The sequence below is a fragment of the Zootermopsis nevadensis genome, unplaced genomic scaffold (assembly GCF_977971745.1).
Source record: "Zootermopsis nevadensis isolate Lab colony 2312 unplaced genomic scaffold, Znev_1.0 Znev_ptg000023l, whole genome shotgun sequence".
NCBI classification, from domain to species: Eukaryota; Metazoa; Arthropoda; class Insecta; order Blattodea; family Termopsidae; genus Zootermopsis; species Zootermopsis nevadensis.
In genome coordinates, this window is record NW_028259155.1 from 4,365,521 (window position 1) to 4,391,970 (window position 26,450).

Here is a 26,450-nt window from a genome sequence, read left to right on the forward strand (position 1 = left end):
AGCCAAAGCAGCCTGTTTATGTGTAGTACGTTGTTAAACACTTGTATTTGCAACACAATAACACATCAGAAACAAATACTGATAAATAAATATAATTATGCAATCCGTAAACTATCTTCATATCAATTTTAAGTCCTCGTTTGTCTGTTGTCGCTTCGTGAGTCCTGTTGTTTACATCTGAACCCTTAACACGCATGCGCGTCGAACGTGTTCTTGTATTCATAATTTATGACGTAATTACACCCAGACTCGCTCTGAAGCTTGTTGTGCTGTCATATACCTCAGCGTATTCGATTTACGGTCACCATAGCAAACGTGTTACCCGTCCCTTCCCTGCTGCTACGAACTACGGATTAATAAAAATATAAATTCAAGGCAAAAACCTCTCTGCGAAGTTGAAAACTGATGACGTGTAAGTAGACTATAAAATATTCACATCGCATAGACATAACTAACCTAAAATTCTTTCTTGATATAAATATTGAAGTCAGTGGAGTCATTTTATCACCGTTAGTCTGAGAGTATTGAAGACAGTGTAGTAAATTATGAGTTTTTGTATTCTAAAATGTAGAAAGTTCATTTAAACTATCCAGTATATTGAAACCTTTCTTGAGAAACTAATGGTTACCCAATCTGTCGAAACATTTTCCGAATTTTATGTAACCCGATGATTATTATCGTGTTAAAAAAACCTACCAATGGACCCTATTTTGAGTCAACACCATCCGACCATGTTCTTTCGACATTTTAATAATATCATCCTATCCTATGACGTCTTATAGCTACTACACGTAATCAGAGGTTGTCTATTTTATTACGGAAAAATCTGAACACTCTAAATTGATATGTGTTTGTCAAATAATGGAGAAAGAATGTTGGAGAAGGGAAACCATCGATTTCACTATCGACCATAATTACGAAATACATTCTTGCTGACTTTAGATGTTGGACTGTTTCCAGGAGGACGACGTGTGATTTAGAGGGACTTTATATGATGACCAAAAACAGGATAATGCATCCCACGTTGGCTGAACACCTCTTCGTGGGTCGATGGAATCCTAAGAGACGCACAATGCCATCTACCCTACAAAACATCGCTCAGAAACACCCATTTGTCCCATAACGAAGGTAAGTATGTATAAGGTTCATAAAAACATATGATATTAAAATATTTGCTGTTTATTCTTAAAATATAAACAAACTATAAATAAAATAATTGTGAAAAATATAGGTTTACAGATGATTTCAGAAAGTTATATATATGATCCTTAAAGGGTTAAATTAATTCACCGATAATTTCGTCTATATACTTCGAAATTCAGTCATTCTTTATAATTATATAAATAATAAATGACACGTAGCGCGTAATTAAGTCACGTGTTACATAATTACCAACTGTAGCGTAAAATGGAGCGCAAACAATTCCAAACCATATAGTGTACTCGCAACCCCCTCCAAAGGTCCTTACACAGTCATGGAATAGAAACACTGCATCAGTAATGTACGTAAAATACGACTTGGAAGCTAAAATTGTCGAAATAAATCTTGGGAATGGTAACATAAAAGCAGTGACACCACACTCGGCTGTTCAGCGTTTCTGTTAGTAACAGCAGTGACAGCGAAGCTGGTAAATAAATGGATAGAAGGCGTGTTACTCTCGTTCCAAGTGTACAGACGTCGATGGGCTACGGTAACGGAACTTTTGATAAATTTCCTGTAGAAAGATTTCTGTCGCAGTGTCGATAAACAATAAAATATGTATACAGGATGATTCAACATTGCCTTTCGTAAATTTTAGGAATGCGTAGTAAGATTTAAACAATTAAAAAATGTAAACAAACCTGGTTTATTTTTGATAAAAAAAATCACGTTTGGAATATTCAGACTTCAATAATTTAACGTCGTACGCACAACACAGAGCGAATCATCGCAAAAGTCTAAATATTTAAAATATATCGTAGTGATTTCAATTAGTCATGTAACTTAAAATACATAGGTTTCAAATAATATTCAAAAACGTCAATTATAAAAATTGACACAGATAACGTTTGGTGGCTTTAGGCGTATTGTTTAAATTATTCCATACAAAACGTAAAATAAATGACACTAGGCCTATGCAAGTCGAATGCAAGTTAATTAAACATAAAATAAATTATTTTAAAGAATAATACAGAAACGTAAATATTGCTTGAATGAAGAAATTACATTTACTATGCATGAACTATCGTTTCTTTTACCAAATGCAATGCCATTAATAAAAATTAAACCCGGGTCTCTGTAACGAGGTCAAACGAGTTCCATAATTTTCATTGATTGATCGTTGAGAAAAGTAACTTCCGATTGAAACGACCTTACAATTTCTGTAGTAAATTTACCCGCCTTCCTATTTCTTTATTTTGTTGTCAACTTATTAAAAGTCAGTTTCGGGGAAATGTTCTACAAAAGATTGTTGAATGATATGCTTCATGTCTTTAAAAAGTTTATGGAAATTTCTTGCAAGTAGAGTTCCCTTCTTACACCACTGCGACCCCTAAATGTATGCAATGTGTGTTACAAAGTTCTAAAGTGTTACCAGTGGCCTATCACAACAAATTCTTTCTTACGATCCACCGAGGAAAGAATAATCACTAGATGCATGAAGTATGTTGCGAGTTTTCATGTTCGGAAAGACTGGACTATGAACCACAAGTAAGTACCCAGAATATTTAAAAAAAAGTACCGATAAATATTTTTAACGAGTATTTATATATTTCTTAATATCTCATTTAATATAAATGTTGTATCTGAAACCAGCAGAATATTTACGTGTACCACAACAGTAAAAACAGAAGAAAACGCTAGGTTTACGATAAACCACTTTCTTAAAAACTCTACTTTCAACTAACAGAAAATGTTACGACAAAAATACAGTGGCGGATTATGGGTCTGAGCAGTGGCGGTACTGCGTAAGGGGGGAAAATCACAATAGCATTTCAAAACATAACAACATAAATAAATGAAAAGTAAATTTACATCACGAGAAAATCCATACTTCATCAACGATGATTTAACTATTTGTAAGCCCGGAAGAGAGCTGCCATGATTTTTTAAATCACTTTTTTCAATTTAGAAAAAATAATTTTCAATAACTATGATACACTCCCTTTGCTCATTATCATTATCAGAACAAAAAATAGTCAGCACACAGAATTAACGTCATTAACAATAACCACGAAACAGTTTTCGATACAGAAATCAGTCTAAAACACGTGGTTCCGGGCTGTTTACTATAAGCCAGTTGCGTGGACTGCAGCTCCGATACGCTCTGTTCTAGTGACCTGCTTCTCAATCTACCGCCCGCCGCGCTCTCTACGTTTAACCGGTTAGCCGCGCTGAAAATCTAGCACACGGATGATAGCTCCGTTCTGCTTCGCAACCTCGCCCGTGGACTTACTATCAGTTCAGTCGATTATCGGATAATGACAACGTAAGGATCAATATTAAAATAATTTGGAAATAAAGTGTTACAGATTATATAAACACAAAAAAATAAATTGTTAAATTCAAAAAAGGCAGAATAAAGCCACCGCAAACAATCTCTTGGTACTGAACAAGCAAAGCATCAGAGTTTGTACGTGTGTGCAGGAGAATAGGGGAGTTTGAGGGGATGTAATTAATAACATAGGAACCACCTGGCAGTATTACAGACTGACAGAATGGACCTACAAGTCCTGTTGTTGATAAAGGACGCCATGGAACAAGGCGCTAGGAAGACAGAAGTCTGTGACTCCACCAACGAGAGGGCAGGGCAGGGTAGAGGTCTCCGACAATAAATCTATCGGCCACAGGTGGGCAGGACAATGGATTGATCAGACAATGAGCGGCTTCAAACTCAATATAACTTCTTTACACAAGATACAGAACGTCGACTGACAATCTAATGAAAATTCGACTCTGAACGAGATATATAAATCGATTATATTAGATCTGACACATGGCGATGAGTATATCGATCATAATCTTTTGCGTTGTAATGTCGTGTGGATTTGTAGATACGGACGTTTCGGAGGACCACTAACAATTTCACATTACGTTAAAACTCACAAGACCAACATAAAAATATTCTCAGAATAAAAAATTCAGGAGAATATTTGTTATTATATTAAAGTTTTTAATGTAGAAGATTAATTTCTCACCTGTATACGTCATCGTAAGTATTTCCATATACAAAGACTCCCTGCAGACTTGAGTGTGCATGTAGGTCCAGAACAAAATCCAATTCCATTTCCTGGAAAAAAAAAAACAAGGGAAGTTATTAGGGCGTACAGTACATTTCTGAAATTATGTTTATATTTTTACTACTGAAGTTATTGTTTTGCAACGATAATTAGCAAAGAAGACACAGAAAAATAAATTAAGCCCTGAATTATTAAAAAGAACCGATTAGAGACACAGAAGTGAAGTAGAATACTTGGAATCGATAAAAAATATATTTTTTTATAGAAGGCTATGGTGTTTATTCATGAATTGGTATTATATTTTTGTAACAATTATAATAACTTCCTTCGCTGTTTACAAATACAGACGCTACTATTTAAAGACCGGACGATTAAACTTAAAGCTTCGAAAGAGGAATCGATGAATTAAATTCAGTTTATCGCGATATTTCGCACTAAACCGTAATTTCAAACATATTCAAAAGTAATTTTTAAATTTCAAATATTTTAAAATATGACCCCGAATATCAGTAATATTTCGTAACACGTTAGGTCTCGATCTGCGATGCGGGAAGTGACAATTGCGTCCAACTTTATCAGTGGACGCACTGTATAATGAAATGCTATAATAAGGAATTTGAAAACATGCAGGGTTCTTCCTGGGGGGGGGGGGGAGGGGGGGGGCTGAGAGAAACACGAGGGGAATGTGGAAAACGATTCCGTGAATAGAGGTGAAATTCGAAGAGCGAGTCCCGGGGGTTAAAAATAACATTTTTTCCTCTCTCGTCGTTTGTCCATCTGTTCATGATTTAATTGGACACATAACCAGAATTTCACGCAGTAATGAAAAATGTTAGTTGGAATTCAATAATTTTACAGACGCCTGCGACTGTGTGCCTAAACAAAAAGGAAGCTTTGACCATGTTTTTTCAAAATGGTTTAATATCCCCTTGGCAGAATATTTTAGCTAGTTTCAAGCCACGTGCAGCCACAAAAATTATTACGACTTCTAAGGTTTTAATTATGGTAAAATTTTAGATTATGTTTTCAGGTATGATGCCCTATTTCTTTGTAGGTAATTACCGGTCAGGTGTTTTTACACGGATGATTGAGGTAGCAGATTATTTCGAAGCCTTTTCAGAGATATTTTAGATGATGTGCTGTCCTAACCGAAAGACCACACTCAAACAAATATTGGCAACTCATTATTTCATTACTTTCATAAATTATAATCTGTTCTCTTCGAAGATATGACTTCGTCTCCATTTTGAATGCTAGCCAAACCTACCACCATTGAGCATAAAACTTAAAAATTCAGATCACAATTATAAAAACTGATTCATTAATAATGTTTACATAACTAATCGATATTTATTCTGTGATTTATACAAAACCAATAAGTACAGTCAGTGGAAAAAAATTATAAGAAATATTTTTATGTCAAATTAAGGCTATAAGGAATATATTTTGAGGTTTTATCTGTGATAATACAGACGAATTATTCTGTTCGTAAACATTACTAACCGTCACCAAATTTTATGTTTTAGAGTCAAAACATCATACACCATTGGAGCCCAGGCGAGTAAAGACAGCTCAAAATTCGCAAGGCATCAAATATTGCAACGCTGGCGGATAACACCGAGGAAATTTGATATATTTATGATATTTGGCTTTTAATTTTTGATGTGTAACCAAGGATCGATTGCTGAGATGTTTATACAACTGGAAAGACAACCATAGCTTAAATCTATCAAATTATAGCCTATCTAGTGCCGTTATTAAGAAGGCATACAACTTTGCCTCCCCTATATGCTCTGGGGTTACACATTTATATCCTAAATCAGTAACAGTACTCTGTATTTATATTTATTTATTTAGTGCTCTGTCTGACGACAGGTCCATATGAACAGGATCCTTCCATCCTTTTCTCGGACTGGGACCTGTTCATATACGTTCTTGGCAGATGATCCAGAAGTGGTTTGCCATTGCCTTCTTCTGTGTGTGAATGGAGTAATTGTTGGGATGCCACGGAGGAAAACTCCGTGTTGCCTAGACCACGGCCTTGCCCAACAAAAGTTATAAATTCGGGCACCGCCGGGAATCGAACCCGAGACCCCAGGATTACAAGGCCAGCGTCCTGTTTCTAATAGATTCACTTAATATTATCTGCTCTGTAACAGATATAAATTTGTCTCAGTTTTGTCAGCTGTAATTTATTTGTTGTACTAAAACTGAAAACCAACAAGGTTAGGTTTGTAATTTTTGACATTGAGTGTCCTTCAAAAGACCTATGACTTCCGTGTAGCTAGAAACGTTTGCTATCAAGATCTGGGGGGACCTACGTCATCATCAGATCAATACAAACAAAGAACCACTCATTCATGAGGCAATACACACCCTCAAACGTTCGTTTCAGTCCTCAAGTTGGCTATACCAGTGATTCTGGAATATTTACACATGACGTCACACTAAAATTTAATCAAATCCTCTGCCCCCGTCGGGAATCGAACACCGATCGTCCAGCCGGAATCTCAAACATTGACGTCACTATAAGAACTATTATGGCAATACGTATTTGTAGCAACATACTTTCTAATTCCGTGGAAAAATTTAAACATTTTTTATTGTCGTTGAGTCTAATGTAATTAGAGAGAGAGTTCATCTTCCGTGACTCAGTCTTTACCACGTGGAGCTTCTAGTAAGCAGGAAATTCACCGATTTTTTGGAAAAGGCAGAGAGGATAAAATGATTGTCTCGTTCTTACAAACGGACGGTCGTGCCTAGAAACAATCACGAAAAAGCCGTCTTCTGTTGAGTACCAGATTAACTGTATAAGCAATAAATATCACCTAACGTCTTTATCTGTAATTTATCAGGGCTGTACATTACGCCGTGCAGGACAGTTCTGGCAAAGCTCTTTATATGCAATTGGTAATGTAAATTTTTTTATGTGAGAGACCGAATAACATAACATGCTTGAGGAAAAAGTTATAAAGATAATATTTACATATGATAAAATTTGGAATGAAGTAATTTAGTATGAGAAATTTAAGCTATAAAATAATTTATTTATATTCTACGTCAGTTTTAATTTTCAAGTACTTTAATCGAAAAATAAGGAAATTTTTGAAATAAATCTGGAAAATGTCATTAAAATAAAAGAGATTTATATCAGGAAACACATTATAAGTGGATTTACGTGGTGTGTGACTATACATATATCTGATAGCGTTTCAGTATTTATTGACTGCTCTGTGATGTAAAATGTTGTTTATGAGCTGATGATAAAACAGAATTGGTATTCTGATAATATGTAAGCAGATTCCGATATGCTAGTCAATACGTTACTAATAATCGGAGAACTTTAATATAATGTGACACTATATGAGGTATGTACAATACTTCAAAGGAATGAAGAATATAATTTGGCGGTGTTTCTAAATACACTTTTTAAATATTAATACGCGTATATAAAATAACTGGTGATAATCGATGCGAATTTAGTCGTAATATGTCAACATTTTGAAATTATATTTTTCTTTCGAAATCGAAATTTAATGAAACAGTTATATAACCCCAGCTGTTTGTGGATTTTAAGAAATCCTATGGTTAAATGAGAAATACTATATAATATTTTAATTGAATTTAAAATACCCAATAAACCTTTTAGTTTAATTAAATTACATGAGGTATTTAGCAAAATTTGTTTCGGCAAACATTTATAACTACGATATTTTACAATTCACTAATGGCTAAAATAAGAGAATGTTTTAGTTTTTCTGCAATTCATCTATTTTTGCTTTGAAATGTGTCATAAACAAAGTCTTGAATAACTTAAATAAGTTTTATGCATATAAGATATTTACAGCTGTGCTTTTTTATTTAATAAACAAATTACTGCTTCCAGCATAATTAATTCTGAAGAATCATTTGTCAATTACCAGAAATATTAATAAACTACATCATAACTTCCACCTAGCGTGATAACATTATAAGAATTACTTTAAGATCGAATTTAATAAACACAGGCCTATTCTAACGCAAAATATCTTTGGCCGATATGTACATCTAATAACATTTAAGAAAAACAACACCTTCGCCCAAATATGGAAAAACAAATGTAATGAAATATCACCAAAAAACTACAGAAATCATAATTGAGTTTTAAGCTCTTAGATATATTTTACACCTGATGATAGTTTTATAAAAACTGAAACATGTTGTGTAAATGTTCCGAAATGTAAATCGATCAATCGATAAGGAACATGAATGATATTTTATTATCTTAATTATAAGAAATTTTAAATAAAATTATATTGTGATCAGACGGATTAAAAATAAATAATTGATATAATATTTACAATATGACGCAATTACACTATCTTATAAAAACAGAGAGCAAATTAGTATTTATGCAGCTACAAACAGTCTTAACTGTGAAGGTTAGAACCCCAGAGACCATCTTGAGGGTCACACAGCCCTTGCTAGCTGTAACGGAATCAGCCAACACGAAACATCCACTCAAAGAGTAGGAAACGTGTTTTATACCAGCTTCTCAAATTTCCTGTCGCGTTTGGTACGAGATACCCTCAGACAATGTCAATATTTAGTCAGGGACTGGAGATAGTTGCAAATTCGATGTTTAAGCTAACTATTTGTGTCTCAAAGTTAGTCAGACTGCGTGAGATCCCAGTAGGACACAAGACTACACATCAGTAAACAATTTGCAAAGCAAACGTACCGGCAGAATGTTTTTGGGTTACAAACTCCAAATTCTACTGCAGAGCTACAAGTTTAATATAAACAGATGACTTCTATTTTTGAAGTTATTTAATACGCTGCATGTAATTGACTAGAAGCTCATGTGTTGAAAGCAACCAAACATAATATCAAGCTATTCCGGTCAACCCGTCACAAAATTAATGTAGCTTACTTACAGTCTTAGTATCTTGTGTTGTTCTTGTGAAATACGAGGTGCGATCGGAAAGTTTCCAGACTGCGCCTATAAAAACCCGTACACTTATCTCAGGTATTAAATTCATCCATCACCCTCGAAGTAGTTCCCCTGGGAGTGAACACAACGATCCCAGCGCCGCTGCCAAGCCTGGAAGCATCCCTGGAAATCTTTCTTTGTCAGCCTGTCAAGCACCATCTGCGATTCTGCCTGAATCTCTTCTATCGTCTCAAATCTCCTTCCCTTAATACCTGAGATAAGTGTACGGGTTTTTATACGCGCAGTCTGGAAACTTTCCGATCGCACCTCGTACTTAGGTCATTCAAGTTCATAATCCCATAATAAAATGCAATTAACGTCAATATTCAACTTTCTGGATTTGTGCTTACGTCTTTGCAAGACAAAAGAAAATATTTCGCTTAAAATTTCTATTGCTTTCAACTGTAAATATGTTACATTTAATTTTTGTTACGTTTATTTGTTTATTTTGAAGATATTATAAATTGTTAGATTTGAGGTTTCAACGACGGTGAGTCCAAAGATTTCTGTCTTCTGGGTTGTTACGCCGTATAATCTGATAAATGTTTACCGACGTTTCAGAGGTCCTTGCTGCTTCCATCATCATGGCGATAAAACGTCGGTAAACATCTATCATGTAAGACTTGAGGTTTTCACAGCAGTGAGTATGAAGATTTCTGTCTTCTGGGTTGTTACGCCGTATAATCTGATAAATGTTTACCGACGTTTCAGAGGTCCTTGCTGCTTCCATCATCATGGCGATAAAACGTCGGTAAACATCTATCATGTAAGACTTGAGGTTTTCACAGCAGTGAGTATGAAGATTTCTGTCTTCTGGGTTGTTACGCCGTATAATCTGATAAATGTTTACCGACGTTTCAGAGGTCCTTGCTGCTTCCACCATCATGGCGATAAAACGTCGGTAAACATCTATCATGTAAGACTTGAGGTTTTCACAGCAGTGAGTATGAAGATTTCTGTCTTCTGGGTTGTTGCGCTGTGTAGTCTGGTCGATGTTAACCAACGTTTCAGAGGTCATACTGCCTCCGTCATCAGAGTATGAAGATTTCTGTCTTCTGGGTTGTTGCGCTGTGTAGTCTGGTCGATGTTAACCAACGTTTCAGAGGTCATACTGCCTCCATCATCAGGGCGATGACGGAGGCAGTATGACCTCTGAAACATTGGTAAACATCGACCAGACTACACAGCGCAACAACCCAGAAGACAGAAATCTTCATACTCATCGCCCTGATGACGGAGGCAGTATGACCTCTGAAACGTTGGTTAACATCGACCAGACTACACAGCGCAACAACCCAGAAGACAGAAATCTTCATACTCATCGCCCTGATGACGGAGGCAGTATGACCTCTGAAACGTTGGTAAACATCGACCAGACTACACAGCGCAAGAACCCAGAAGACAGAAATCTTCAAACTCTGATGACGGAGGCAGTATGACCTCTGAAACGTTGGTTAACATCGACCAGACTACACATCGCAAGAACCCAGAAGACAGAAATCTTCAAACTCTGATGACGGAGGCAGTATGACCTCTGAAACGTTGGTTAACATCGACCAGACTACACAGCGCAATAACACAGAAGACAGAAATCTTCATACTCATCGCCCTGATGACGGAGGCAGTATGACCTCTGAAACGTTGGTTAACATCGACCAGACTACACAGCGCAACAACCCAGAAGACAGAAATCTTCAAACTCTGATGACGGAGGCAGTATGACCTCTGAAACGTTGGTTAACATCGACCAGACTACACATCGCAAGAACCCAGAAGACAGAAATCTTCAAACTCTGATGACGGAGGCAGTATGACCTCTGAAACGTTGGTTAACATCGACCAGACTACACATCGCAAGAACCCAGAAGACAGAAATCTTCAAACTCTGATGACGGAGGCAGTATGACCTCTGAAACGTTGGTTAACATCGACCAGACTACACATCGCAAGAACCCAGAAGACAGAAATCTTCAAACTCTGATGACGGAGGCAGTATGACCTCTGAAACGTTGGTTAACATCGACCAGACTACACAGCGCAAGAACCCAGAAGACAGAAATCTTCAAACTCTGATGACGGAGGCAGTATGACCTCTGAAACGTTGGTTAACATCGACCAGACTACACAGCGCAACAACCCAGAAGACAGAAATCTTCATACTCATCGCCCTGATGACGGAGGCAGTATGACCTCTGAAACGTTGGTAAACATCGACCAGACTACACAGCGCAACAACCCAGAAGACAGAAATCTTCAAACTCTGATGACGGAGGCAGTATGACCTCTGAAACGTTGGTTAACATCGACCAGACTACACAGCGCAACAACCCAGAAGACAGAAATCTTCATACTCATCGCCCTGATGACGGAGGCAGTATGACCTCTGAAACGTTGGTAAACATCGACCAGACTACACAGCGCAACAACCCAGAAGACAGAAATCTTCATACTCATCGCCCTGATGACGGAGGCAGTATGACCTCTGAAACGTTGGTTAACATCGACCAGACTACACAGCGCAACAACCCAGAAGACAGAAATCTTCATACTCATCGCCCTGATGACGGAGGCAGTATGACCTCTGAAACGTTGGTTAACATCGACCAGACTACACAGCGCAACAACCCAGAAGACAGAAATCTTCATACTCTGATGACGGAGGCAGTATGACCTCTGAAACGTTGGTTAACATCGACCAGACTACACATCGCAAGAACCCAGAAGACAGAAATCTTCAAACTCTGATGACGGAGGCAGTATGACCTCTGAAACGTTGGTTAACATCGACCAGACTACACAGCGCAACAACCCAGAAGACAGAAATCTTCATACTCATCGCCCTGATGACGGAGGCAGTATGACCTCTGAAACGTTGGTAAACATCGACCAGACTACACAGCGCAACAACCCAGAAGACAGAAATCTTCAAACTCTGATGACGGAGGCAGTATGACCTCTGAAACGTTGGTTAACATCGACCAGACTACACAGCGCAATAACACAGAAGACAGAAATCTTCATACTCATCGCCCTGATGACGGAGGCAGTATGACCTCTGAAACGTTGGTTAACATCGACCAGACTACACAGCGCAACAACCCAGAAGACAGAAATCTTCATACTCATCGCCCTGATGACGGAGGCAGTATGACCTCTGAAACGTTGGTAAACATCGACCAGACTACACAGCGCAACAACCCAGAAGACAGAAATCTTCATACTCTGATGACGGAGGCAGTATGACCTCTGAAACGTTGGTTAACATCGACCAGACTACACATCGCAAGAACCCAGAAGACAGAAATCTTCAAACTCTGATGACGGAGGCAGTATGACCTCTGAAACGTTGGTTAACATCGACCAGACTACACAGCGCAATAACACAGAAGACGGATATCTTCAAACATCTATCAGATTACACGGCGTAACAACCCAAAATACAGAAATCTTCAAATAACTTAATTAAATATTTTCTCTGCTTAAATTTAATGGTTTTACAACGTCGTGTTTGTAATTACAAAAGTGTGAAGTGTTTTACGAAATGTCACAATGGTAACTCCAATGGTCCATTTGGGAAATCAACCGCTTTTACGGTTAAAACTGATTTAAAATTTTGTACGATAGACATATTATAGTTTTAAACTTTACCTTAACAACACCTGTACATATTTAACCATTTGAATCCTAGTGGTAACAGGTAATAAGCCTATATTTTCATTTGTTTTGTACGATTCTCAGTGTAAACAGAGATTATATTCTCAGACAGCCTTAATAAATTTATATTTGTAATTGTGAGTTGAGGTGTTTTATTTGCGGTATGGACTGGATTATTTATATTTAACCACCATCGGCTTTAAAGGGTTAAAATCTACGTTATCGCATGTTCTGGTCTCTAGTGGCGCTAGTGTGGCTTTTTCGTTATAAATACCTGAGCCTGTAATTTTGATATTATTTGGAGTCGCGAATTTAGAGAAAATATGTTTATATAGCTTTTAATGACGTAATTACCACACCAAATTTCGTGGAAAATCTGTTCATTATTTAAGAATTTGTAATAGATACACGTTTACAGACAACGTGATAAAAATATAATGTAATATCTATTCTTCATCGACTAGTGAGATTGGCATTACAGGATAAAACAACACTAAAATAAAATAGGTCATATATCTTAGGGATAGTTCATACAAAATAAATTGATACAATAATTTATTTTCCGTCTATACACAAACTTAAAATAATGTTGTTTAAAATTACTTAAAATTATAACATTTCTCAGTAGACACTGCATCTTGTTACATTTTTTGTATCGACGACATGTTTCGATGTGTATTACATCATCATCAGGTCTATCAATTTTAAAAACTGTTGTACATCTTGCGTTGCGTATATTGATTTGTTTGATTTTTAAGTCTCTTCCTTTAAATTTGGAGGTTGTGCTTGGATGTTTTATATCTGTAAAATTAATTTTCAAATCGTGATTTTGGATATTGACATAGGAAATATAATAATTTAAAGAGTTATTACGTAATATAATGTAATACAATGTAAAAGAATCATAATAAAAAGTAGTAAAAGGTAGTAAAACATAAAACAACATTATTTTAAGTTTGTGTATAGACGGAAAATAAAATATTGTATCAATAAAACACAAACATGACGCAATTAAGATATAAAATAAATTAACAAATTTACTCGAGAATTTGGAATAATATTATTGACAAATTTAATTATTATATTGTAAATCCGGCTCAGTTTAGTGAATTTACGTTACCAGTTCTTATTACCCTAAAAAAATAGCATTATTAAAGTACAGTATGCACAAAAACACAAGTATACCAACATGATTTAAATATATTTCCATCTGTAAGCAGTGATTTCGGGTCAGTTTATTTGCATATTTTATTTAACGACATTCTCGCAGATAAAAATTGTAATCTATTAAATGAACAGATAAATTTAATTACTAATTTTATAAGAAAATACGTCTTATTTTAATTGATACGAAACTCTTGTAAAAGACATTTTGTATACAATGTTAAATGTATAATACATCCAAATCGTAAATTTAAATATACATATATTTAATATCTGATTATAACTAAGCACATCCGAGGAATAAATGAGAAAATAATATTTAGTAAAGACATTCGGTCATTGATGTAAAACCGAACTGTGGATTCCGTCAAATCTACGCAGGTGTGCTAACCACTGATTATTTGCGTTTTGTGGAACGACGCAGCTGACAAAAACGTCTGAGTAAAACCATGTAAACGGAGGTTCTTGCACAATACGATGTTTCATAAGTTACGTGTACGAGCGTTTTGGTGTGTTCGTGACACTAATTACTGCATTTTGCAGAGGATACGTAAGCACGATTATTAATAAGGGTTTATGAAACCTTAATTTCTTATAACCACAAAAACCATTGCAGTGCACAGTGATAAATTTTCATCAGCTTCGTTAATTTTTCGTTAGTATAAAGTACTGAACTGGACATAAATCATTTTAGGGTCATTAAATGTGAATTAGTAGATAAGGATAAGAGCACTTACTAGAATAATGACGGAAATAAATAATATCCTTCGTAATTTGAATTATTTATTGTGAGAAGGGGAACGTAATATTTAAATAATTTAAATTAATGCATAACGTAGAATGTTGCTTACATAAAAATTGTTAAAAAGTACAGTTTAAATAAATTGATAAGACCAAGACAATGATGTATACTAAAACAGATTATTTGCTGTTAAATTCTGTCGTTTCAATTTTATTTCAGTGTTTAATTTAGCATTTATTACAGGTAACTTTTATTATTTTTCAATCTATGTTCTCGTGAGAACGATAAAAAATTGGTAAAGACATTTATTCTAATGTTACATAAATGTTTCATTAAGGCACGTAGATTCAAGATGATAATTTAACCTTCTGATTTCGTTCTGGGATGTTTAACGTGTATAGTACGTAACGAGGAAAACAATAATATGTTCATTAAAAGTTGAGTCAATCTTACACCCCCCCCATAGAAACTGTGATTCTAGTATCACTTGTAAGGTCGCAGACTGCGAGCATTGAGTTTTGATATAAAGTCAGTACGTGCAGAATACAGGACTCAGTAATATCCACACAGACGCTATAAATCATAACCCCGTTAAATACAGTGACAAAACTTTGAAACACTCTATCACGGTTAGATGAGATACTAACTTCATATTGGAAAGATGCACACTGGAAATAGGTCTAATCGATACACGAAATTAAACAAATACATCGAAAAATGTCCTCGCCTTTTAATTTAAATTTATTTCGTTTCGTATAAATAAAAATTTAATTTTTGTAGAGTCGAACATATTCCATTCCTCACAATCAATTTAACATGTACATGTCTGTCCGTCCGTTCATATCTGAGCCTATAACGGACTCAAGAAAAAAAATTGACAAATATTTTGTTTGAAATTCAGCAAGAATTATCGCTCTGATGATGGATGCACCAAGGACATCCGAAACGTCGGATAAATTTCTACCAGACTACACGGCGCAACAACCAAGAAGACAACCATCTTCAACATGGTTTTACTATCTTCTGTAATAAATTGTTTATTAGGTTTTGTTTAACGATGACGAAATACATCATGCGTGGTAATCTGTTGTGCCTTTGGAGGGGGGAGGGGAATCCTACACAAAACGTTTCTTTCTCCAAACTGGACGTACACCCGCGAATCGAAGAATATTATTTATTTAGTGTTCTGTCTGACGACAGGTCCATATGAACAGGATCCTTCCATCCTTTTCTCGGACTGGGACCTGTTCATATACGTTCTTGGCAGATGATCCAGAAGTGGTTTGCCATTGCCTTCTTCTGTGTGTGAATGGAGTAATTGTTGGGATGCCACGGAGAAACCGGGGAAGCCCCCGGAGGAAAACTCCGTGTTGCCTAGACTACGGCCTTGCCCAACACAAGTTATAAATTCGGGCACCGCCGGGATTCGAACCCGAGACCCCATGATTACAAGGCCAGCGTTCTAACCGCTAGACCACCTCATCTTATTATTATTTAGTGTTCTGTCTGACGACAGGTCCATATGAACAGGATCCTTCCATCCTTTTCTCGGACTGGGACCTGTTTATATACGTTCTTGGCAGATGATCCAGAAGTGGTTTGCCATTGCCTTCTTCTGTGTGTGAATGGAGAAACTGGGGAAGCCCCCGGAGGAAAACTCCGTGTTGCCTAGACCACGGCCTTGCCCAACACAAGTTATAAATTCGGGGACCGCCGGGAATCGAACCCGAGACCCCAGGATTACAAGGCCAGCGTACTAACTGCTAGACCACAGTGGCATGAATCGAAGAATACCCGACCATTTATATAGACAGCAATATTCATATCCAATACTAATTTCTGAATATAAATTAAAGTCGTAAAGCGATCCACGAATTTACCAAAATGTGGGGTACCCGTGGTCTTGTATAAACTGCGACAAACTTCCGAGGAGAATATTTGAAAATTATGAGGAGGAAGGAAGCGGATACTGGAGATAATTCCATAATTAGGAACTTAATAATTTGTACTCTTCATCAAATATTAGAGTGACTAATGCTAGGAAATTGTGTGGCCCAGGAATGTTTTACGCATATAAGACGTAAAAATGCATACAAAATTTTACAAAAAAAAATCCCTTATAGGAAATTACCACGTTCAAGACTTAATATTAGATGACAATTTTTTTTTAAATATTCAACCAACAAACTGAGATATCGATTGGATTTATCTAGCACACGATAAAGGCCTATGGTGTTCCCTTGTGAACACTGTAGTAAACATTTACGATGAATTTCTTTACCAGCCGAGTTACTAATAAATTCTTAACAACTCTGGTCAAAGCAGTTAATTAGTTAAGTATCCTTAGCTAGCCTCTTATATAATGTCAATGATGCCTGCAGAATTACAGCGGTCGAAGTGTGAATCTAACGAGCTACTTTCATCCAGCGTAGCTCCGAAGGTGACTTCTCTTGGCGTGCTGTTTGGTTACACTGAGTCATGCCGTGGGTTTTTAAAGAGCTCTCGACACCCATTGGATAGCACAGTGGACGAATTCAAAGGACGTTTAAGTGTAAGTGGAAAACAGACAGTAGCCTCTTACACTGCGTGTTTAATTATGAATCAAACACCGAGAAAAATGTTTTCTTCTACTCACTACTTTTAGAAATAAGAGTCTTAATGCATAAATTTGTCTTTTTTAAAGTTCTAAACCGTTCTAAACACCTGTTCGTTGACCTTAGTTGATTTCAACACGTAACAAAATCTTATCTCGATCGTCCTGATGGAGAGAGGTATTGATAATTAATACTTACATATCATAAACTATAAAGATATAGAAGAATCTACAGAAATGCGTGTATTTGTTTACTTTAGCGTACATTTTATAGACCGAGACGAAAGTCAAAATGGCTACGTCATATGATTATCACTAGCTTTGGACTTCTTATAGGTAAGAACTTTATAAATTTATACAAGTAATTTCATACAATATTGTATACCCTTTTAACAATGTCTTATTCTATTTCAATATGCGACATAAAAACTCATAAAACAGCAGAATTAAAACAAAATCATATTAAAATAATCTACATGATAATCCTAAAAGGCCTACCTAATATTTTAAATTGCTGTTAAAATCAGAATTGAGGTACACGTTTTGCCATATCTTGTCAAAATTTGCCCTAGTATAACGCTTTAGAACAAATGATTGACGTCAGAAGTTATGCGATACAATATTAAAGAAGGAAAGTCCTAAATTACACATGCCAGGGAAGTTTTCCTCATAATTATTTTGCACTTAAGACATTTATTACCCTACCTACCCTTCCTGTTTACCATAAGACCGTCTCTATATTAATGATCTTTACCCGGATGAAGGGGATAAATGCAAGGTCTTAATCTCCAGTCATTTCGCTGAGGAATACAGAAAAGACGGCGAGTTGTACAGCACTGGAAAATATTTTCCGAAGCATAATGTATTCTATTATGACGTACACATTCTTACTGCTGTTTATAAAATCATATAGATGTACGTAAATTTATATTTGTATTTATATTTGCCTATGTCAAACTTCGTTCCAGAAAATTTTAAGAGTTTACATGCCTCTTATGTATTCTGTTTTGAATATATTCTACTACAGACTTAAAATACATATAGATTTAATAACAAAAAAATATTTTACTCCATACTTTACTAATAATAATAATACAGCATTTTAATACGTAGTAATAAGACAAATAGAAGAAAAGAATTTGTTGAGTTTTGCCGTAAAATTATCTAAATTTTCATCACACTAAATATCAATCTAGTGATTAAATCAAGGATACTACGATGGGCGCGGCTTATAGCACGCATGGGTACGATGATAAATGTTTAAAACATACAGAAACAAAATCTGAAGTTGACAGATCAGTTCGAACACGAATATATAGATGGCAGGACGGTATCTGAATGATTCTTAGAATCAAACATGACAGCGTATTTTGGATCCATACGACCCAGGTTGAGGGCTCGTGAAAAGACTGTAATAAAATTTTGATTTTATAAAAGGCATGACATTTTTTGGCTAACAGGGTCATTATTAATAACTTCTCAAGAATTGATCTGTTCCATGAAGTTATATCGTCAATTCAATAATATATTTAGACCATTTTTGTGTCAGAAGTACGTCTGAAGAGGTTACATATTTTTAATTTGTTGATATTTGGCATAGAAGTTTACGTCTACTAATATTATAAATGATCTGAACTACAGGCACAATAATATAACGATCAGAGGTCACCTAATCTGTGGGTTATGTTAGAATCACTTAACCTCACTTACTGGACAGTGATTTGCATTACTATACGTGAAGACGAGTACAGATCGATATCTCGAAACGTTCTATCTTTAATAACGTCAGACTATGAGCATGGTTCTAGAAAGAAGTTATTCACGTAGGCTAAAGTAAACGTTCTAAGTTTCCTAAGTCACTGTACGAAGTACATAAAATGAATTAAAGAAACTATCTTGTAACATATTGGGAGGAACACAGATTGCAGGTGTTTGAGAATCGGGTGTTGAGGAGGATATTTGGGCCTAAGAGGGAAGACGATGGGGCGTGGAGAAAACTGCACAATGACGAGCTTAAAAATCTGTACTCCTCCCCCAGTATTGTGAGGGTGATTAAGTCGAGAAGAGTGAGATGGGCGGGACATGTAGCGCGCATGGATGGGACAAAAGGTGTGCACCGGGTACTGGTTGGGAAACCTGAAGGGAAGAGACCGCTGGGGAGACCTAGACGTAGATGGGAGGATAATCTCAGGCGGGATCTATGGGAGATAGGAGTTGAAGGAGACTGGAATTTGTTGGCCCAGGACAGGGTCCGGTGGAGGGCTTTGGTTAATTCGGTGATGAACCTTCGGGTTCGGTAAGCCATCTAGTTAGTTAGTTAATCTTGTAACATATTTCATTCTAAGATTATGATAAAATGAAATGCGATATTGCTATTTTGCGTCCTTCAAGAGCGCTTACCTTGCTCTGGTCTAGCCCGACTACCATTGCCTGGACAGCATATAAGGTGGGGTGACCCCAACGTGATATCTGATGCCATGTTCTATTTAAATCGAATCCCATGAGAGTCGATCTGAAACAAAATATTACGTATGTAGCATATCGAACAATACAAAATGATTTACCCGCCTATAAATAACACGTTAAAGCACTCTGCACTTCGCTTTATATTATCGCAAAATAAACTATACCGAAATAAAGCCATTAGTTATATATCATTCATACGTATTTATTAAACTATATACATAACATCTATAAATAATGATACCTTAAGATTAATCTTCTAAAAACATCTTTAATAAACTACATAAAATGTAAAGAAAATACCATTGTAACGTCTATATTAATACGTGAAATTTGGTACACAACAATAAACTGACACTAAATTATCCTTATTTGTTTTAAGTCCATATTATAAACACGGAACAAGGCGATATATCTAAATTTCTGTAATTTATTACAACAACAAATCACGGTAATAAGTGCTTTAAACACAAAATAGATCGCATTATGCATTAAAAAGTATTTGGTGAAGCAATGAAAACTGAGTGAAGTACATGGAAACTGTGTGATTTTCTTATATAAAACTTAAAATTTTCGAAATTCCTTATTTTTCTGACTGTCGGTCTGTCAAAGACGTTTCCAAGCTTTTTATTACATTAGTGGCAAATATAAAGAAATATATAAAGCGAATATCAATATATGCGATGTAAAACTGCTTAATTAGCAATTCTCATACAAAATTAAATTTAATACTGCTTATTAATTTGACGTGTACAATCCCTACCAATCGTCACTAATCGATTCCCAAACAAAAAATACCGGTTTCGAAAAAGGAAAATTTAGATAATCCAGTTTCAAGCAATTTTCTTGTTAAATATAAAATTCTCAGTCCTTCTGTCTTAATGACCTCTTTAAAATATTTTATAGTAGTTTTTGTAGTTCTAGTAAATGAGCAGCAAGATAATGACTTGTCTGAAGTGTCTTGAGTGGAGAATTCGACGCGTACTTAAAGGAAATCACTTCGTTTCTTCGTCTTCCCAAAAGTTTTTAGAACTTGGTATCTCTTATCCGTGCTCATTTCAAAATCCGCTCCTTTAATTTTCAAACTTTAACTGTTATTTCAAATTCCTTGAACCAAAATTTCGTGCATAGCTTCCACCTCAGTATCCCTATGCTTAATAACTACTTTCCGATAAATTGTCTTTATGATCTTTCTCTATGTTTGGTCAAAATATCGAAAAGTTTTATTTTTTAAGATTATGTACATATTAACTAACTGGTTTTTGAGAATGATATAAAAATCACCTTGCAAGAATTTCTAATGTTTATAGTAACGTCTTATTGGAATTTGGGGACAAATCGTCCTGATGATGGCAACAGAATATACCTCTGAATCGTCGTTGAATATTCTCCTCGTAAAATTATATCGGCAGACAATGCAACCTCTCCTTTGCATTTTATCATGTTTCCTACGCATATTTATGTTTACTGACATCATAAAGCAAAGGCAAAGATAGCCAATCACTGTCCTCAGAACGAGGGAATAAAATATATTTCCTCTAAGTTTTTCCTTTGAATCCAGAAAGACATAAATCAAATTTATATAGTGTTTAAGAGTAACAATTTAGGAACACAAAATGAATATGAGAAGCTATAAAATTACCGGGATAACTCCACAATAATAAGTACTTCTTTCGATATTCTGAGGAAAATTGTCTTCCGTCGGTATAAAAATGTCTCAGGACATTTTCGTTTTGAAACAATGCTGAAAAAATCGTAATCCGTACCGGAAAACGTGGATTCTGCATATACGTTCTTATCAAATTCTGAATTATAATTACTCCCATTTGAAATTAAAACATATCTTACATACAATACGCACATAAACATAAAACAGATTGAAATCGATCCAAAAACATAAACGTAACTCGTCAACATATGATTCATTAATCGATTCTTACTACTTATTATTTTATTAGTAAACCAAACGACAGAATTATAATATGAAATAATGCATTTAATTTATATCGAATTCCGATTACATTAAATAAATCTGTTTTATACTGATGCCATATTTTATTTTATATCACACAAAGATACTAAAATTCTGTATGTATCGAAAATCTATTATTTTACTTCGTTTTATGGCCCGTTCTGCCTAACAGATATTGTGGCACGTGACGTAAAACATTGCCATGTACGCCAACATCGACTTAACATTTATTCCTGTGACATTAACCCAAGGCGAGTTCTAAAGTGAAACATATTCGTAGTAAACTCTAACAAAATATTAAAACAATTACAAGATGCCAGTGAAAAACAAATAAAATATAATTTCGACAAATATATTCCTTAAAATTCGGCATACTTTTACTACAATATAAACAGTTAAAATGTATAAAATATATAATTCAATATTCATATCTTACGTTAAGAAATTCATATATCACAACACCTCCAGTTTGTTATATAGTATAAATAATATTCACCTACATGTGATCCAGTACACTTTAAAATACATAATACTTCATAAAAAAGAACCATTTTAATATTAACCATCCAACAACACATTACATTTCCAAACTCCTTTCGTACATCAATAAATACGTACAATCAACAATTACCTTAAAAGAAAACAGAGACCTTCTCGTGCTCCGAACAACCGGTGATAATACTTTATCAAGAAAGGTCCTTAAGGTACATTCAACTATCTAGCAGGATGTCTAAAAGTAAATTAAGCCCGTATCTGCTTACAGCACGCATCAACATGGCTAGAATCACTTGCTGTGTTATTCTGCATGCAAAATGTAATTAAACTTCGTATTCGTAATAAATAGTTCTTGAAAATTCTACCAAGTCTAACGTTTACACTTACTGCACACTTAAATGTTAACTGAAACTTTCCGTCTTTTACACGGGATTAGATAGGAGAAATTAGACGAAAAGTGCCTCAAATTCTAGATTCTATACATTTTCTTAACAATTATTTGGCCGTATTGTAGCCTGAAACTACTTCGCTTAGCATAATTCTAAAGAACTCCTTCTAACACGCTCAAAGTTTTACATTTATCCGTGTACTTATGTAAAATGATTTCCTCATTATTAAAAACTAAAATAATAAATAGTAATACGGTTACGAGATAATTTTAAAGTGTACGTAAAATTACGATAAAAATTTAAAGTTAATAACAAATTTATAAATTATATTATTCTAAGACCAAAAAAGCTAAATATAAACACATAAAGAAGGAACCACTATTTACTCAGTGAAATATTTCATCTCTGAGCTACTAAATAAGTCTTCCAATCAGACATCCACACGAAAATATGGTAATTAGTTTAATAATAAACAACATACATCTTTAGGTTATTAAAACGTATAAATGCGTGTATTTCGCCTTACATTTATAACATTTATGTTTACAGACGGATAATTAATCAATCTGTGAAATCTCAGTTTATATTTAGACGTTTTCCAAATGCTTTCTACATTGGCAGTCTTTTGCGTGTTTCTATATTTGTTTTCATAATATTCTTGATGAGAATTAAGTGACTGAAATAACATTAACAATAATCCGTCTCAGGCACAGCTCGGGAATTACTGCAAACATGTAACTGGGAACATTGTGTTAGGAGCGTATTTATATAAACCCTTCAGTGCAGTGAAGTTATACAACAAAACACTTTAATAAGTAAAAACAAAGGAATTACACTTAAAAGTGGGAACAGACAAGGATGATACATGAAATCGTGGCAAGGAACTATGCTTAACCCTCTTACACAACTTAAATAAAATAACGTAAACATTATTATAACAAACTGTGTTAACATTTAATCTCTGTGAATAAGCTCTTATTCATTTACATTTATAAACTACGTTCTTTGTATATTCTGAGACGAAATTAATTCCGGTATAATCTGTTATACGTAAGATAGTAAAGTTGCGTCATATTGTGATGTAATAAGTATATATTAAATCTTGTCCGTCTAATCACAATAAATTCTTATTAAATAATAAAATATTACAATAATTAACATTTAAAATATTTAAAATATTAAATGATGTTCTTTATCGAAATATTCGATTTATATTAGACCATCATTTTTCATGTTTCACGACATGTTTCAGTTCCTAAAAGAACCAAAACACGGCAATACTTCCAGACAGATGTAACTCCTCTACACCATTTCTGGTATGTTTCAAAAAATTATCTTCAATATATATATTAATTTGTTTTCTATTTTACTAATATTCATTTAACCTTTATGTTATTTGCATTACAGACTGATATAAAAACAACAAAACGTTCACCCACACAAAAGTCACATTGAGCATGATGTATATATACAGAACAACATCGAGTGTGTTATTAAAAATGGAATAAAATCTGGAAAAGAACATCGTTTGATATCTGGTAAAAATCTGATAAAAATGTACGTTAGCATAATGTAGGAAAATTGTATTTCAATTATTTATCGTTTTGAAGCTTTATATAATTATATACACCTGAGGATGGTTCTTTTAGGAACTGAAACATGTCGTGAAAAATGATGGTCTAATGTAAATCGAATATTTCGATAAAGAACATCATTTAATATTTTAAAATATTTTAAATGTTAATTATTGTAATATTTTAATATTTAATAAGAATTTATTGTGATTAGACGGACAAGATTTAATATATACTTTTATACGTAAGTTTAAATTCTTTGGATATATAATCAAAAAGTTAAAAGCTAATATAAAATATCGTACATGTGAGGAGAGAACTTTTTGCCAAAAATTAACTGCTAAATGCTTTAGGTATTAATCTTTTAAACAGACTCCTAAATCTTTGATTGGTCTATCGCCTAATTAATTCGTCTTAATTTTTCATCTAGTCTAAAATGTCCTATTAATTAATTATAGCCTAATACGCGAATACAAGAATATAATAAAATGCCTAAATACATTAACACCAGAGTTACAAAAGTAATAATCATTGTAAGAAAACGTCCATGTGATTTAGGAGGTGTGAACGAGAGGGGAGGGGGAAATGGAAATGCGTGAAAAATAGGGTGGAAAGACAAGGGTAAATTTGCGTTTTCCTCATGTAAGAAGATGGTATCCCTGTCTTTGTCATCTGAAATTGCTTTTCTCGCTTTCATCATAATTTCCTAGCGAGTGGGTTTCATGGGGAGAAATTACGTCACTTTGCATCGCTATTACTTCCATGATCGTCACGACGGAGCTACAAATGAAAATATGATAATAACATCCACAGAAATAACAAAGAAGAAACAACAGAACGTCAATTTAAAATAGGGCGCGGTTTCTTGCTAACATTTTCATACCCCAAAGCAAATTCCTTCTACATATTTGGTTTAAGTTTCCTCAGGAAGAGAAGTGTTTAATTTTCAACTATTTTACGACAATAATACGTATGTGCTATGGTTATTATTAAAGGGCGGAATTTAATAAGTGTGGTATGAGTTAGTATTGAAGTACTCTGAGAAGTCATGGCACCAATAGCACTAAAGTACTGATAATAGACGAAATTTTTTACCCAAGATGGCTAATTTGAGATATAGAATCAGTAATATGCATTACCACTGCGTTAAACCGTCACGTAATATAAATTTAGTGATAGTATAATGCTCTATTTTTAAAATATTTACCATTTGATACGAAATATCTAAAACTTTAAAATAACCGCGAATTCTGTACCTACACATTCTGAATTTTTTTTTCTCGATTTATTAAAATTTTTTAGTCTTCCATGTTTCTTAAAATAGTATAAATAACTAAGAACGTAGTTATTTGTAATATTGAAGGAAGTACTATCAGAATAATTTGATCAAAGACGATGAGACGAGAGGTAAATTTGACCTGAAAAATGCATCATTTTATCTGGGGGAACTTTAAAGAAAGTGGCTACCTGAGAGATATAAGCATATATGTGAAGATATTATTAAAATGAATCTGAAAATAGGGTATATATTAAGGTATTGACTGAAATGATACGTAGGATAATAAAATTTCTGGTTCTGCAAATGACTATTTATCGAATAAAAACTCTGCTCCAAATATTTATTTAGTAACTACATGGTTGGTTAGTCCAGTGGTATTCAACCTTTTTTGTTCGCGTACCCCCAGATATAATTTCTCTACAACTTTGAACCCCCAAAGTTGTTGGTTTATAATTCAAGTTATACATAGTATATACTCTACATCTAAAATAAATTAAATAAATTACATTACTGATTATTCAGTGTTTATCATAAAATATATATTTTTTAAATTTCATGTACCCCCTAAGACGTCTTCGCGTACCCCCAGACATAATTTCTCCTCAACTTTGTACCCCCAAAGTTGTTGGTTTATAATTGAAGTTATACATAGTATATAATCTACATCTAAAATAAATTAAATAAATTACATTACTGATTATTCAGTGTTTATCATAAAATAATATATATTTTTTTTTAAATTTCACGTACCCCTTCAGATTTCTTCGCGTACCCCAGGATGCATATCACTGGGTTAGCCAGTAAAGGCTACAAGAGTGTAGTAGCGTATTTTTTAGGAGTATCTCTGAATTACACGCTTATTGGCTGCATTCGAAATAACTGTAATCCCATTACGCAGTTACTGTTAAAATATGTTAAAATTTTATTTTAGATTTA

At 34.5% G+C, this 26,450-nt stretch overlaps 1 protein-coding gene and 1 long non-coding RNA gene across 9 annotated transcripts in view; one reads left to right on the forward strand and one right to left on the reverse strand.

Moving 5' to 3' along the window:
- The window catches only part of LOC110831251 (cytosolic carboxypeptidase 6), a 323,299-nt gene that overhangs the window by 88,055 nt on the left and 208,794 nt on the right, over positions 1–26,450 (reverse strand). For all 8 annotated transcript variants that reach the window (XR_015536683.1, XR_015536682.1, XR_015536680.1 and 5 more), the window contains 2 exons: positions 19,743–19,854; positions 4,176–4,267 (listed from right to left, as the gene is read on the reverse strand). Coding sequence is in view for 4 of the 8 variants with exons in the window: in XM_022067026.2 (XP_021922718.1) it covers positions 4,176–4,267; positions 19,743–19,854 (204 nt within the window). In the remaining 4 variants the exon portion in view is untranslated. The remainder of the gene's footprint in view (positions 1–4,175; positions 4,268–19,742; positions 19,855–26,450) is intronic.
- On the forward strand, positions 264–6,017 carry LOC110831253 (uncharacterized). Its single transcript, XR_002543518.2, has 3 exons — positions 264–412; positions 961–1,128; positions 5,744–6,017. It is a non-coding gene; the product is annotated as an uncharacterized LOC110831253 (long non-coding RNA).